The sequence below is a fragment of the Asparagus officinalis genome, chromosome 5 (assembly GCF_001876935.1).
Source record: "Asparagus officinalis chromosome 5, Aspof.V1, whole genome shotgun sequence".
In the NCBI taxonomy this organism is placed as follows: domain Eukaryota; kingdom Viridiplantae; phylum Streptophyta; class Magnoliopsida; order Asparagales; family Asparagaceae; genus Asparagus; species Asparagus officinalis.
The window spans coordinates 61407254-61424721 of NC_033798.1; the positions used below are offsets into that span (position 1 = coordinate 61407254).

At 40.4% G+C, this 17468-nt stretch overlaps 1 protein-coding gene across 1 annotated transcript in view; it reads left to right on the plus strand.

Annotated features, from left to right (window-relative positions):
- Positions 12561–17468, plus strand: part of LOC109841906 — a 9601-nt gene continuing 4693 nt past the window's right edge. The window contains exons 1-3 of the mRNA XM_020410828.1: positions 12561–12922; positions 13120–14807; positions 14851–14932. Of these exons, the coding sequence (XP_020266417.1) occupies positions 12561–12922; positions 13120–14807; positions 14851–14932 (2132 nt within the window). The remainder of the gene's footprint in view (positions 12923–13119; positions 14808–14850; positions 14933–17468) is intronic.

A 17468-nucleotide genomic window follows, 5' to 3' on the forward strand; every position in this document is an offset into this window, starting at 1 on the left:
ATTTGGTCTTAACTGAAAGACGGCCTATGATCCTTAACTCCAAGAAGAAAGGAAAATTTGAGCCCAAATGGGAGGGACCATTCATAGTAGAGACAGTCTACTCGAGTGGCGCATATCGCCTGGTCACCAAGGACGGCGACCGGCTTATGATGCCGATAAATGGCAAGTTCCTAAAAAAATACTACCCTTAGTAGCTTAAGGATAACCAATGTATCGGGAAGTTCCCGGAAGAATACCACGTATGGTATTCTTAGGGATAACCTAATCACTGTAAAAGTGATAAATAAGAGATCTACATTTAAACTCTGAATGTCAGAATGTTTCCTTTTATTGTTATCAAATTCTCTAACTCTCATGAGTTATTTTGTAAGACGAGATTCAATCCTTTGACAGATTAATCCTTCCTCGCAAAGCTATCCACTGATCAAATCAATTGACGGTGGGTCCACCAAAATTTCTATCCGCCAGTCATTGGCAGTTCTCGGACTCAACTTGTTAGGTCCTAATCACTTAGCATTGAAGTCCTCCATCGAGTGATAGTACGAGTCGGCATTCTCATTGCTTCTAGTATATTACTCTCTTTGCTTTCAGGTCAAACCTATAAAAGTTAGGGCCAAAGCCAAATTATCCTCTCGATTCCTTCCATGAACGAGAAGTCCACTTTCAATTCGAGCAATCAAACCTATAAAAGTTAGGATTGTCTCCGACCTCACTTAGTCAAACCTGCAGAAAACCTATAAAAGTTAGGATTGTCTCCGACCTCACTTAGTCAAACCTGCAGATAGTTAGGACTAAGATCAAGTCAACCCTTTCGATAAACGAAATCAAACCTGCAGATAGTTAGGACTAAGATCAAGTCAACCCTTTCGATAAACGAAAGACTTCTATCTTTTCTCTTTCAACCAAACCTATAAAAGTTAGGGTTGAAACTGGGATTTCTCCTCAATAAATGAGAAATTCTTTTCTTGGATCAAGCGACCAATCCTATAAAAGTTAGGGTCATTTGAATCTTTTTGATTCTCGGAATGGAGATCCCATTCCTAGTTTCGTCTCTTCGGATTCTGGGGGTGGAGATCCCACCTCGAGTCTTTTTTCCAACTGGAGATAGAATATAAAATTTTACCTCTTCAGTGCTGGGAGATAGAATATAAAATTCTTCCTCTTCCATTTTCCAGTCCGTCTTTACCCTGAGATAAGACACAATTCCCAATTTCCAATCCGCGCACTTCATGCAAGGGGAATTTTATCTCGACTCCTAAATAGAGATAAGCCTACGCCTAACACGTGTTGCCTGTTTAGTCTTTCGTCGATTAAAAAAGACACCAGAGTCCAAGTCTAGGGAATTTTATCTCAAAACCTAAGAAGGGATAAGTCATCGTCTAATACGCGGTGCGGGGTACCTTTTCCCCATAAAAATAGTGAAGTCTATGTATTCAAAGTCATAGCATCAAGTCTAAAAGAAGTAATTCTCTTAGCACAACGTTACATGTGAAACGGGTTTTAATAATTCACATGCTAGCCCGATTCGAACGGTAATCGGTAAAGTCACATCAAACCCGTTAAAGGCTGGGGGTTTGCCAAAAAATCCTAAAGTTTATGTCTAACACACATCGCCGGTTTAGTCTTTCGCCGATTGAAAAAGACACCAGAGTCCAAGTCTGGGGAATTTTATCCTTAAACCTAAGAAGGGATAAGTCATCGTCTAATACGCGGTGCGGGGTACCTTTTCCCCATAAAAATGGTGAAGTCTATGTATTCAAAGTCATATCATCAAGTCTAAGTGAATTAATATTCTTAGCATAACGTTACATGCGGAACGGACTAAAACAATCCGCATGCTAGCCCGATTCAAATGGTAATCGATAAAGGCACATCAAACCCGTTGATGGCTGATGATTTGCCAAAAATCCTATAAGTATTATGATAAAAGATGAACATAATTAAATCAAATGCTGGGTCTCTACTAACAGATCAAGTCAAAGCATACAATAAAAAGTTCATCGGCCCGAACGCAGTCGGCGATCAAGAATATGAAATTCTAACTTAGAAAGCCTATCTGCATAACTCTGCTCAAGTTCTGCCTGCAGATCAGCTCGAACAGACTCTTCGGAATCGCTCAAGATCTTCACGGCTTCATTCTTCAGCTTCATCAATCTCTCCTGCGTACTTCGGAATCGCTCAAGATCTTCACGGCTTCATTCTTCAGCTTCATCAATCTCTCCTGCGTAGATCCTAATCTCTCGAGTGCCTGTCCACGAGAGTTATCTAATCTAGCCAGCTCTTCTGCGATGATAGCACCGGACTCCTCGGCATACTTCAAGGCCTTCTTCAACCAGCTCTTCTGCGATGATAGCACCGGACTCCTCGGCATACTTCAAGGCCTTCTTCAACCTATCTACTTCCTCACAGTTGGAATCCAAAGAACTGAGTAATTCGCCTCTATCCGTATCCTTCCTCGCAAGAGTATCCATCAGCTGCACAATAGAATTCTCATGTGACTGAAGCTCACTGCCAATGGAAGATCTCAGGTCGCGCCACTGTGCCAGTCTATGCTCCAACTGAGAAGATACGAAGGAAGAAGCTCCATTAACCTTTAACTCCTCCAACTCTCGGATTTTAGACTCCAGCAGCCAACTCTGGATATCCCTCTTCTCTGATCATCGTCATGTAGCGAGAAAGGGAACGTCTGAACTGGTCAAAACAATATCCTTGATGAAGAAGTTTTTCGATCATGCCGTCAAAAAAGAGGACAAAAAAACCGAGATCCGTAAGGAAAATGTCTTTGTTGGGATCGGAATCAACCAAAAGGGCGAGGACACGCTCATATGGAGATGATTGAGATCCTACAAGCAATAATACGGAAAGGTAAGAGATTCTCAAACAAGATAAGAAATTTAAAGCGAATTCAAAGCATATCAATACCAATAGAGGTTCCTGTAGACTGAGGTCCTACAATCGGTTCTGTCAGTCTAGTCTCAACGGGCTCCGAAATGACAGCAGATGTGGTCGTTGAGGGTATATCAACCTCTCTAGGTAAATCTGTAATGCCTCTCGGCTGTGGAGGAGAGACACCACCGTTAGGCAAGCTAGCAACGCTGAAGACTGTAGTCGTATCAGTCATAACGGCTGGTCCTATAATCACACTCCTCTATTAGTCAAGTAGAAATTCAGGCAAATGAAAAGGATCGCGGTGACGAAGATTATATGCATACCTGCGGATCCATTACCCTCAGGCAAACTAGAGATGCCAGGAATCATAACTGAATCAGTCCCAGTGATTGGTCCTGTGATTATAATTCTTGGATAGTCAGATAAAAAAATTTGACAAGATGAAGAGAATTATATATATACCTGCAGACGAATCACTCTCAAAGGGTGGTCTTGCAGTCCCTCTGGTGGCCTGCTCCGCCAACATGTCAACTAACAGCCTAATGTCAGATCCTGAGAAACTCGGCGCTGAGACATACGCATGTTCTTCAAAACCCATATCATGGAAGGCCTCGTCCTCGACTGGTTTCTCTAACAAAGGTCCTACGCGAGAATTTAGGGATTGGATATATACAAAAGACGGAAAAGAGGGAAGAGCTCAGATTTACCTGTAGTAGGGGCGAAAGATTCTTTTGTCCCGATATCCGTGCCTGGATTCTTCAATTTATCTAAAAGAAAACGAAGCGTGGAAATAATTAAAGGAGGAGTAAATCTTGAGTTTCCTAACTCTTTCAATCGCTGCTCGAATAGGATATTACCGGAGTTAAAAATACCTGAGCATATAACTGTCGACTCGACGCTATCAACCTGCTCAACATCCCTGTTTGTCTCAACATCCATAGGCTCGTCATGAATGGCATCACACATCTGCTGCACGAAGCTATCCAAATGGTTAGAATCAGGGAACACAGAATCCCGTGGAAGTTCACCTTCGTCATGGTTTCCTGGAACATAGAACATGATTAAGTTCAGCGAATCCCAAAAGGTGAATCATCTTAAAGCAATAAAGACAATGGGGTATTACCCTCTTCCCCACCAATGGTGCTTCCTAACTCTGCTCCGTAAGTGCGCCGACCAGTATGTGGCTTATGAACGGTCTTCTTCTGTTTTGGAGTATGAACTCTTACAGAACCAACAGGTCGTTCATGCATGAACTTAGTACGCATCTCAATCTGTGCGAGAGCTTTGCCACTAGGCTGAGACCTCGCATAGCGAGAAGCAAGCGACTCATGCTCGTCAACCATTCTACCTGGGGTGATAAGAGTCATCTTGTTAGGATAAGTGAATAAGACCTTTCGCTCTGGTTTTTGAAAAGCCAATTGAGATCTAGAAAGGATATGACGTTGATGCTAACGAAAGAAAGTCAGATCAGTTAATTCTGAAAAGAAAGAGTCTGACAAACCTGCGTTAGGTTCCTCCTTGTCAGTATCTATGTCCATATATTCTTCCTCAGAAGTCTCATCCTCATCGTCAGTAGGAAGGAGCTCTTCATCATCCTCCATCTTGTCTCTGCTCAAAAGGGAGGGTTTGGCAGGCCTTTTCCTCTGCTTCTTCGAAAGCTCGGCCTTACGAGCAGCCTTGATAGTGATTTGAACCAAGTGCTCAGCCTCCCACTCTGAAAGACTCCTCACGCCTATAAACTCATTGGCAGAAAGGAACCACTTACAGCTGAGGAAGGTAAGCAACGGCTTGCGCTTAGATGAAGGAAGAGCGAAGTAGGCTCCAGTGCAGCCCACCATAGTCCAAAGCCATTCTCAGACGCCATCAATAAGCCCTCCCTCAGTCCTCAAACCACGGCTCGGATTCCCAACATACAGCTGGTCGTAACCAAACTGGCGAGCAAAGCGACACGGAAGGTAAGGCTCTATGTGACAATGGTTCTTCACCCGGAGAACAAGATATCCAATGCGGATGTTCACCAACCAACGGAAACAACCAACGTCAAGAGAAGTCCGACCAGTCCTGGGTTTCTCCTCATCAATCAACACATCATCATAACGGCCCGAAAACTGAGGAAAACACTTGAAGAACTCCCAGCTCTTACGAACTTGGAGCTCTCGCTGTACATCAGTGAACGTCTTCCCGAACCATTTACTCCTTTCCAACAGCTGCACAAAAGGAATGAAGACATCAACAGTACTAGGCGCCGACATCAAATCAGAACGATGAAGAACGAGCCACGCCATCAGGTATGTATACAGAAGCTCGACCTTTACAGAAATAAGCTCATTCGACGGTTCAGAACCTACCTATGTAAAACCATCGACCAAATACCTAAGCCCACAATAAATGCCAGCAACCATCGCCGGAAGCAGAGAAAGCTCCCTCCCGTAAGCTAGTTGAACGGTAGGGAAGAGCACCTCAAGAGGTAAGGCATCAAAAAACTAATATGGAACGACACACTTCTTCAACCAGATGGCAAGATAGCCTGCTAACAGAGTCCTAGGCTGAATAGACTTATGTGCATGGCCAAGAAATGTCCGAAACTTGGTCCTTACAGAAAAATCTCCCTCAACACCGGCAGTAGTATAGGAGCAAGCTTCGGCCTTTTCCATCAACTCATTAATGGCAGAAGGTGTCAAACTGTCTAACTCACAAATAGTTTCGCTTGGACCACCCTCCAAATGCTGGAATAGATAAACGGCGAACTGCTTCAAGCTGATCTGTCTCTTCCTCTTCTCCTGAGTGGTCACTTTGATTAGAGATGTGTAATAGTGACACGTAAGATCCCAAAGTGTGTCGTACATATCGGGCGAATCCTTCTTCATCCACTCCAATTGCATGTTCGAGGGAAAGTACTCTTGGAACAGACAATCCCTTATCGGAAGGCCAGAAACTTTGTGCATCTCATGCAAAGCTAACCCTAACTCTCCACTGCAAGTCAGGAATGTGTTACTATCAGGGACATATGTTTCTAATAATGCTAGAAAGTGGCGACAGCCGACCGGGAATCCATACATGGTGGCTCGTATAGGCGCATACAACCCGCTGCTTCTCAGATCACCCTCCCAACGTCCCAAGACGTAACTAGTCATACGGGTCCACCATCCCTTGGGTTATGAGTAAACCCAACCAAAACATCTGAAATCTGGGGGAGGTAACTTCCTCCCAAGCTTAGCCAAACGATTCCTCACAGTAGGAACAACTGCTGATACCTCGTCTGGGGGTGTGGTATCAAGACCCAGAATCCCCGGTCGAAGACCGCGAATATAATTATGCCCATCGGAGCCTGGAGTCTTATGGTGGGAGATATATCCACAATGAACTCGGTCGCCATCATCTGTGAGATTCCAGGGCATCCGTCGCTGTACAGCCTGCCTCTCCAAATGAGTACAGGAATGCTGACGGGGAATGGAAGGAATATAAAGAAGAGCTCCTTCATCATTATTCAACCAGTGCTCATCAGCAAAAGTCAACCTAGCCGGATCCTCAACGGAATCTCCAAACAGATAACCGGGCCTCTCTAAAGCCTGAGTGGAAATGGAGTCTGCGGTAAAAGGAGCATCAGTGATCAACTGGCGTAATGAACGGCGTCCCCCATCTCGTATCAAACGGCATGACTCATCGGAACGACTTCTATCAAACTGAGGAAGTGGACCAATAGCCTGCCTGTCAGCAATAGAAGAGAAAATCTCCCCACTGCAACCAGTAGTAGCATGAGGGGGAAGGCTATCCGCAGGGAATTCAACTGCAACAAAACAAGGGTAGAGTCAGAAAATTATCCATGAATTATACAAGGATTAAATCCATCTCACAAGAGAGAGAGATAGAATCTTCCATTGAGCAATTGGCGAGACGATTTTGAGTGTCCTACACTGGAAGAGGCGGTATGCATCATCACGTAAACAACGTGGTAACATACCCCGACCTACACAGTGTTAGACAACACAAAATCGCCCCAATATGTCGGAAGACTTGAATTGGCTAAGCAAAACAAGTATGAAACCTCGATCCCCGCGAAGGAGGATGTCAGTTCTTCCCAAATGACCCGCGAAGGGGCCAAACGAGGATATAGAAGAAACGAGAATTTCCTGAAACCTCGATCCCTGCGAAGGAGGATGTCAGCTCTTCCCGAATGACCCGCGAAGGGGCCAGTCGAGGGTATAACAGAACCACGAATTTCCTGAAACCTCGATCCCCGCAAAGGAGGATGTCGGTTCTTCCTGAATGACCCGCGAAGGGATCAATCGGGGATACAGAAAGCACACATGCTCACCCCCGAAAGAGAAAGCCGCGGAGGAAGATGCCGCGGGAGCCTCCCTCTCACTATACTGCGAAAAGGATCGACTCCTATGAAATCGTGATCGGCGCGGAGACATGGAGAACCTGCAATGAAAATCGACGGGTCAGGTACAATCATAAATCTGAACACCCAAAGGTTAAAAGGGAAATTAAGAACTTTAACTAAAATCCTATAAAATAAATAGGATTTTACAGTTGAAGTCTAATTAAACCTATGAGTTTTATGCATGCAAACAAGGAGCTCACATTGCAGTGTAAACCCTCTTGATGAAATTTTTGGTGAAATACCCAAAATACCCCTCGTGTTCAAGACTAAATTTTAGTCAAGGACACACTCGAATTGGATCATTATCATCGTGTTTGTTCATCTAACATCCCTGATATCTCACAATCTAGGCAAATTTTGCAAATAAACTCTTCTATCAAATTTGGCAAATTTTGCAAATAAACCCTTACAAATTTCAGTTTGGTTTGCACATACTCCTCTCAAATTCTTGGTCATGGATTTGTGGTCTAAACCTTGGAAATTTCAGCCATAAAATTTTAGCTCTTTTTGCAAATAAACCCCCCTACAATATATGGTTGCTTTTTGCAATTAAACCCCTCAACAATGTTGATTGTTTTGCATGAAAACACCCCTCAAAGTTTGGCCAAATAAGTGTGAAATTTCAGTCCCAAATTTCAGTCCACTTTCGCACAAAAGTCCTCAAATTTTAGTCCATTTTTGCACAAAAGCCCCTCAAATTTCAGCCATAGTGTTGTTTTTGCATAAACCCCCCAAATCTTTGTACATACACACAATTCATCATCAATATCCTATCTTTTTTAGAAAACCTAACTCATGAGAACAAAAAGCTATGATCTTGGCATACAAATTCATGTCATACTCCCATTACAAGCATAAAGTTGCAATCTTTCTTAAAAAAGGAGAGAGTTTTGAAGGAGAACTTACCAAAATCAAGAAGCCTCCTTTGAGCTTGAAGATGAAGAAAAAAACCTTGCCTTGAGGGGAGGATATTTTTGGCCAAGAGAGGAGCATAAAAAAATCCGAATTTATGAGGAGATGGAAAGGTTTTAAAGAGGAGAATTCTAATGAGTTTGGAGTTCTTAGAGGAGGAGAACAATGGTGTTTGGATAAGAGGAGGAAGAAGATAGAGTTTAGGGGGGGAAAAGGACTCTCTTTTTGAAAATTTGAAAGAGGGAAAAGTACATAATACAAAAGAAAACAAAAAAAGGGGGGGAGAGACAAGTGTCTCGGTTTTTGAACCGAGACACCCAAGGGTGTCTCGGCCAAGGTTGAGACACCCACGGGTGTCTCAGCCCAGTTCGAGCCACCGGATGTTCTTTCCAAACCTGAATTTCACCCATGTTCGTCGGTTATTGGATATTTTGAAAAAATCAACACTAATCAACACCGGACGATCCAAAACCCTAAGGTTAACGTCGGTCAACGCGTAACCCTAGGTCAACGCTAATCAACGCGTTGCGATGGAAAAGTCAACGTATGGCGATTTAAACCCTAAGGTTAACGTCGGTCAACGCGTAGCCCTAGGTCAACGCCAGTCAACGCGTTGCGATGAAAAAGTCAACGTATGGCGATTTAAACCCTAAGGTTAACGTCGGTCAACGCGTAACCCTAGATCAACGGCAGTCAACGCGTTGCGATGAAAAAGTCAACGTATGGCGATTTAAACCCTAAGGATAATGCCGGTCAACGCGTAACCCTAGGTCAATGCCAGTCAACGCGTTGCGATGAAAAAGTCAACGTATGGCGATTTAAACCCTAAGGTTAACATCGGTCAACGCGTAACCCTAGGTCAACGCCAGTCAACGCGTTGCGATGAAAAAGTTAACGTGCGATGTTCAAAACCCTAAGCTCAACGCCGGTCAACGTGTAACCCTAGGTCAACGTCAGTCAACACGTTGCAACCAAAAGTCAACGTGCGATGTTCAAAACCCTAAGGTTAACGCCGGTCAACGCGTAACCCTAGGTCAACACCAGTCAACGCGTTGCAATCAAAAGTCAACGTACGACGTTCGTAACCCTAGGTCAACGCCAGTCAACGTGTTGTGACCAAAAGTCAACGTGCGGCGTTCAAAACCCTAAGGTCAACGCTGGTCAACGCGTAACCCTAGGTCAACGCCAGTCAACACGTTGCGACCAAAAGTCAACGTGCGACGTTCAAAACCCTAGGTTAACGCCAGTCAACGCGTTGCGACCAAAAGTCAATGTCAGGCGATTCGAAACCCTAGGTCAACGCTGGTCAACGCATAACCCTAGGTCAATGCCAATCAATGCGTTGTAATGAAAGAGCCAATGCGATAGAAATAGTTAGTTCTAAGTCAATTCAATGACACGAGCCAAACCCAACTCATCGGTTGTAGACTCGAGACTCCGACGACGGCCAGGCGATAAACGCAGTGCCGGAAGGACTTCAGCTATTCGTCAAAGCATCGAATAGACTGAAAATCGAAGGAGCCAAGAGTTAAAGCTAATTAAAGGTCCTTTACACCGATCGAAGGTTGGACCAATCACATCTAAAGTATTCCAGCCTCTTCTATAAAAGAAACGAGTCTGGAACACTTTGGAGGGGGTATCTGTAGGCATCGAAAATTGCCTATAGGTCTCCGTGAGCAGCTCAAAGCTAAGAGGAGGTGAGCAACGTCACTATCCAAGTCACAAAATCTTGATTGACGTCGATGAACGCTTGAAGTGAATCGACGAACTACGTGAAGTAACGGAATTTCAGAATAACGAAGACACGAACTGATCGGGAGTCCCGCGTCGCTTACAAAAGACGAAACGATGCTCCTATCCCCATCTTAATCCACAATGATCTAATCATCAGAACTTATAGAACTCCTCGTCAGATTTCCAACGCACTTTGAATCACTCAAATCAGATTTCGGACGAAGAAATTACGGCGGAAACGGATGAATGTGCGGACAAAGGCGTATCAGCCTGAGTTGAGACACCCCGAGGTATCTCGGCACAAGCGAGACACCCCAAGGTGTCTCGCCCAAAGCCGAGACACCCAAGGGTGTCTCGGCCTGGCTGAGACACCCAAGGGTGTCTCCAGGCCTAAAAAACGGCCGTTGTGCAGTTTCAACCACCCGAACTCCCTTGGAGCCTATAAATACAGCCCCAAGCCCTCATTTTTTCCGGATCTGGAATTTTGGAGAATTGGCGAAGCCCTGCCGGACTGAAGATTGATCGAGTTCGTCAACGCAAGAGAGTGAGATTCTTCAGATCTACATCACCCGTGTCCGTTCCTTAGGATTATCCCGTTGCGATAATCTTAAGAAGAGCAATTATCTCGCCGTTGTCGAGATAAGCGCTTCTGCTTCTAGATTCCTTCGCGAATCGACAGAGTTCTGGATCTGATCTGATTGTCAGGTAGTCCACGGATATCGACGTCCCCATCACCGGCTAAAGACCCACGCAAACAGGAAACGACGAGCGGATCTTATGTTATTTTCGAGAAAGTTGTAACCTTTTATTTTCTTTTGTTGAAAACTTGAATTCTTTTGTAAACAATTAATATTATAATGAATTCAGCAATGAAGGCAACTTTCAGCGAAAACACCTACATCTATATTGGAGTTAGTGGAAGGTGGTTTGCCAACCCCGACTATTTAGGAGGGTATTAAACCCTAATTAAAGGGTGATTAGCAGGTTAATCACTATCCTAAATAGTCGGGGTTGCCAACCCCGACTATTTAGGATAGTGATTAGCCTGCTAATCACAAAACCGGGTCGATTTTGATAAATAAAAAAAAACAGTCGATTTTGAAAAAAAAAAATCAGCCGGCTTTGAAAAATTGTTCATATATAAGCTATGAAGATGGAGTATGTCATTAGACATCTTGCCAAATTTAGAACAGCACAAACTATCTTCCATCTAAGATGTGATACAAAAAGCAGTACTCAGATGTGCAAAAGTGTCAATCTCGAGTTTGCCCCAATTATTGCAAGATTTTAAAGCCCTTTAATAAAGCATAGAGTACATATACATATACTACGCTAACATTCCCATGTGACACGTTGGGCTCTTCCCCCTTGTTAAGAAACCTAGAGGGATTAATTAGGGCTAACTAAACTACAATTATTGCCAAAACCACAAGGACAAACTAACCTCAAATAGCTGGTCACCTGTTCCCCGTTCATGACATAATCACTGCTATGTTCCAGACTTAATTATGCATAATTAACATGAACATTAAGTATACGATTCAACTACAACGATTTGGATAAATTATAAACAATGGGAGGTGGTTGGAGCAGGCAAAATAGTAGTTTGGGGAGGATTGTTGGCATGAGATGTATCCCGAATTAATTAAAGGTGAACTGGGATTCTTTTATAAAGACATGGAAAGGGAGTCGTAGATTTAATTGTAGAAAAGTATTGGAAGTGGATCTAGCGTCATATATGCTAGGTGTCTCAATATATGGGAAGGAAAAAGGGAATATGTGCCAATCTAGCATGATTGAAGACAAATCATTGTACATCTTTTTTTCTTTTTCTTTTTTTTTACAAATTTGTTACACTTCAATTTCAATATTTGCCTAAATTTTTTAGAAGGTTGGTTTCTTATGTGAAATGTTAACCATATCCCTCCTTTATATGTGGAGAGATTGATGGTTACATCTCAAAAAGTTGTCACGTGTCCATTCTTAATTTTGAGTTGAAAATATGAAATAAAAGCCATTCAGATTGGTGTTTTACTATAAACCTTGCATCTCAAAATTTGTCACATGCCCCTCTTTAATTTTGAATTTGAAATAAATTATCCACCCATTATCTAGTGATCCGACTTCTTTTTTTATTTTAGAATATAATAAAAAATAGATATTATCGATGATGGATTGGTGGTTTAGCCATCGAATTTTGAATTTTAAAATTTAAGATGAAAGATATCCACACAGTTACCTTGAATTTCCTTTATAAGAAAAAAGCTCAGACTCAGATTATTGGAATCGGATTCTCTCCACTATCAAAAATGTAGTGGAGGAACCATTACATAATCATAACCATCGATTATCTAATGAGTGATTATCATGTTTCTTTTGCTTCTATCATCCAAGAAGAAGAATCTTATTGGCATCAAAGATCTCGTATTCAATGGTTGAAATCTATCATCCAAGAAGAAGAATCTTATTGGCATCAAAGATCTCGTATTCAATGGTTGAAAGAAGGTGATGCTAATACATCCTTTTTCCATAGAACAATCGTATTCAATGGTTGAAAGAAGGTGATGCTAATACATCCTTTTTCCATAGAACAACATCCATTCATAAGAGATCAAATCACATTGTTGCTATTAATCACATGGGTTCTGAAATTGCTGACCAAGGGGAAATCTCTAAAGCTTTTTATGACTTTTATCACAATCTTTTTGGACAAGAAAACAATAGTAACATGACAGTCAACTGGAATTTCTTGTATCCTTCCAAAAATCAGAATCTCTTAGATCTAGATGCAGATTTTTCAGATGAAGAGGTTAAGCAAGCAGTTTTCAGTATGAACCCCAATAAATCCCCAGGTCCTGATGGTTTCTCTTTGCTCTTCTACCAATCTTCAGTTTTCAGTATGAACCCCAATAAATCCCCAGGTCCTGATGGTTTCTCTTTGCTCTTCTACCAATCTTTCTGGGACCTTTTGCATCATGATGTTGTTGAACTCATGAATTGGTTTTCTAAATATCCTTCATCTCTACATAGGGTGAATAGAGTTCTAATCACTCTTATCCCCAAAATTAAAGGAAACCCCTTAGTTAAAGACTTTCGGCCAATTAGCCTTATTAACTGCATCTTCAAAATCTTCAAAAAAATCTTATCTAACAGATTAGCTCCTTTTATGAATGACTTGGTTGCTCCTACACAATCAGCTTTCCAACTAACAGATTAGCTCCTTTTATGAATGACTTGGTTGCTCCTACACAATCAGCTTTCCAAACTGGTAAATCAACTCTTGACTCAATAACTGTTGCAAATGAATTGATTCATTTTTGTTCAAAGAGGAAGAAGGATGTGGCCATGGTTAAGATTGATTTTACAAAAGCTTTTGATTCTATTAACTGGAACTTCCTTATTAATTTACTGAAAGTTCAAGGTTTTGGTCAAAGATGGTGCTCATGGATCTACAATATTATATCCACATCAAGCTGTGCTGTTCTTATCAATGGATCCCCTTCTAAATCTTTCAAATGCAAAAGAGGCTTGAAACAAGGAGACCATTTATCTCCTTTGCTTTTTAATATTGTTGCTGATGTCTTGTGCAAAATGATCAGACATAATGTGGAAGAGGGTTTATTATCCAATCTTGGCATTAAGGAACCTCTCAATCAAATTAGGAGCCTCCAATTTGCAGACGATACTCTTCTTTTTGTCAGAAGTACCAAGAATGACATATCCATCCTAAAGGCAATCTTATATATTTTTGAAGATATTTCATGGTTGGGTATTAATTTCTCCAAATCTTCTCTTATTTACTTCGGTAAATTACATAATAGAGGACAAGTTCTAGCTAGTTCAATGAATTGCAAGCTTGATTATCTTCCTATTAAATATTTAGGTTTGCCTCTAAAGTATGGTAAATTAGCTAAATCTGATTGGCAACCTATGTTGGATAATATGTATAGGAAACTTGCTTCTTGGAAAAGTTCATGTTTATCCTTTGGTGGTAGACTTGTTTTGCTCAACTCTGTTCTTTCATCTATTCCATTATATTATATGTCTTTCTACAAATTACCATCATGGGTGATTAAAGAGGTGGATAAAATTAGAAAGAATTTTCTATGGACTGGCAAAAATATCTCTAAACCTTTCAAGTGTTTAGTAAATTGGAAGACAGTATGTCTAAGTAAATATGAGGGAGGATTGGGTGTGAAGGACCTCAAACTTTTTAATAATGCTCTCTTATCCAAATGGTTATGGAAATGTCTTGATAGAGACTCCTTAATTGGAACTTTCTTACATCATCTTTATATCAGGAAAGATTCTCAGTTGCAATCAACTTCCTGCAGTTCTTCATATTCTATGTTTTGGAATGATATCATATCAATCAAAGATTTATTTCTTCATCTTCTGCAATGGTCTCTTGGATCTGGTGATAAAATTAGATTTTGGGAGGATAAATGGACTGGTAGTAACACATTATCAAGTATATATCCGACTTTGTATAAATTATCACTGTCTACAAATGTCAGTATTCGTTCTCAGGGTTTTTTCCATAATCATATATGGCGCTGGCATCCTCTTCTTAAGAGAAGCATCTCTGATTCTTCAACATATGCAAAGATTGATCTTATGAATCATATTGGCTTACACATTGTTACTAACAATGTTGACATACCCACCTGGTCTCTTACATCCAATGGGAGTTTCTCAATTAAATCCCATTATTCTTTCCTTAACACCAGAGGAATATTATCTGCTTATTATAAAACTGTTTGGAATCCAGTCATGCCAAGTAAATTCCAGTTCTTCATATGGCTTTTATCCAAAAATAGGTTGCATACAAAAGAAAATCTTATAAAGAAAGGATGGCAAGGGGATTCTACATGCATTCTATGTGGTATACATTTTGAATCTTGTGATTATTTGTTTTTTGAATGCAGTCTTACCAAATCAGTATGGAAACATTTCTGTGATTCTTACCTCCCTTTCATATGGCCAACATCTTTATATGAACTCCTCAAGGTTGTTGAATCTCTTCGTCACTCTGATGGGGTTTTATGGCGATCAATTTTCTCTGCAGTGTGTTGGAGCTTATGGACATCAAGAAATAAATCTATTTTTGAAAATTCTTTATTTTCTACTACTTCTATCATCAATTCAGCAATTTTTAATTTACATGACTAGTCAGATTCTGGAAGAGGGAAGAAGGCACTCAAGCTAGCAGCGGTTTTAGAAGAAAGACCAATCTTGCGGAGCAACAGTATTTAGTTTGTCATATCAGTTTTCTCTTAGCCTTTTATAATGTCTTTTGTACATATCAACATTATGATGTTCAAGTGTTAGTTTAAATTAGTCTATAGAAAATTTAATTTCTCCTGTCCAAATGTATGGCTGGCTTTGGTTCTCACTTATATCCATGTCAACGGTGAATGACGGCAAGGCCCTCTCTTCATCTTCATGGATGTTTGTAAGAATAAAGTCCTACATCCCTAGCAAGAGAAATTATTTTTTCTATCCACTAATCTTTATGGATATAGTTCGTATCCTTCTTTTGTAAACATACTTTTGATTTTAATGAACAAGGATCAACCCTTGTTTTTCTCTCAAAAAAAAAAGTGCAATACATAGGTGTATGATGAATGTTAGGTTTAGATCATATCACAAACACTTACTAAATAATCAACAGTTGGAATAAAAAGTAGTGGTCTCTCCACTACCTGTTTGTAGTGGAGAGGATCCAAATTCCAGGTTATTTAATTCTGATTTTCAAAGTCAAGAAATCTACTATCCATTTCACGTGTTTTGTTTAGAACATCAAAACAGAACTTAAAGAGTAATGTCATGTTCCTTTGTCTATCACAGATCATTGTGTAAATCATTTGTACGCACATATTTATGAGAAAAGTGAAGTATATATATAGCAAACACAAAAAAGATAGAACAACTATAAGTAGAGCCATGTCAAGGAACAAGGTGATTTTTAGTTCCTCCCTATTCCAATATGGAAGTCGTACCTATATCTTGAAGCCATAATAAATCACCCATATGACTTTCTTCTTAAAACACAAATGAAAAAGAAAAGAATTCACTGCAATTTAATTTAGAAGTACAAGCATAACTAGAAAAGAAACCTAAGAAATCAGAAACACCTTTGCAAGCACGAGCATAACACTTTTATTTTGTGTATATGAATGTGACATCCCACCGACCCAAAGTTATAGTCCCACATCCATGAAGGAATAAGATATTTAAATGTTTATATAGTGAAGCTAAATACTCAAGTGTATCATCGGCTAGTCGATTTTGGTAGTGATTTGAACCAAATAGCACGTTATACTTGATGGGTCCCACGGCTTGCACGCGCCAATGGGCCCGCGGGCCCGGGGCGTGACAATGAAGGCCTTTAGTAGTACATTCAAATATGTGTATACATGTGATTGAGAGGACACAAGTTAAATGAGTTACCGATATCGAAATTTTCTACTTTAATCCCTTGAGAACTATATATGACGAATCATGAAATTTTATGATCCATATCGAACATCATGCTCTCCTTGTCATTGGAGATATGAGAATGAGAAATAGTATGACATAAAACCATTTGACATGGACACATGTTGTTATTTCTCTGTATTTGAAATGCTGATCAGTCCGCGCCAACGTGACTTGTGCCAAGAATATACATCTGCACTCTCATTTCTCCACAAAATAGTGAAACAAAACACTCTCTTAATTTGGATTATTGGATACGTGCATCTCCACCCGTGCATCATAAATTGTGATCTCTTCTTTATCTCTAGTTTTTATTAAAATTTTAAGAGCTTCCTATGGTTGCTCAGAAATACTTATCCAAGGTCGTTGAGAGGTGAGCATCACAGGCTCTTTCTCATTTTCAGTCTACACACTATAACATCAACCAATAACACAACAACGAAAAAAAAGACAAAAAAAATAAAGGATGGGGAAAAAAAGAGTTTGGTACCAAGTCAGGATCTAGCTAAGAGTAGTGGTTGTTTAGTGGACATTAACAAATTATTCTTAAATATATTAAAGTTATGTCAAAACCATAAAGAGTAGTTAGACCTAACTCAACCTTTGAACTGTAATACATCTTTTTTCCTTTGAATATTTGCAAAGTTTTCCTTCTTGTATCATGAACTTAGAATAGCATCTAAATGATTAGCTTCTCTATTGTGACTCGTTAGGTATACCACACATTCCTTCTTGTTGTTGAGTACATATTACGCTTCATCCAAAATAATATTTGCCATCATTCCTCTCTGACTAAACCCAAATAGTTCCAAATCAATCAATTCTTATGGACTATTAAATCAAAGCTTGGCGTTGCTTATATTTTGTGCAATGAAGTTGTTAAAATCTTTTGCTTGCATGTGGTAGTTTGAGACTTTGTGTTGATCATACAACAAATTCCCTCTTTCTTTCACTTTGAGTGTTTCATAATCACTGCAAAATTTCAGGCATGTGTTTTATATTTTTAAAAATAAAACAGCCATGTGACTAACAGGGTGTACAAAATAATAAGGGTAGAATTAAATCC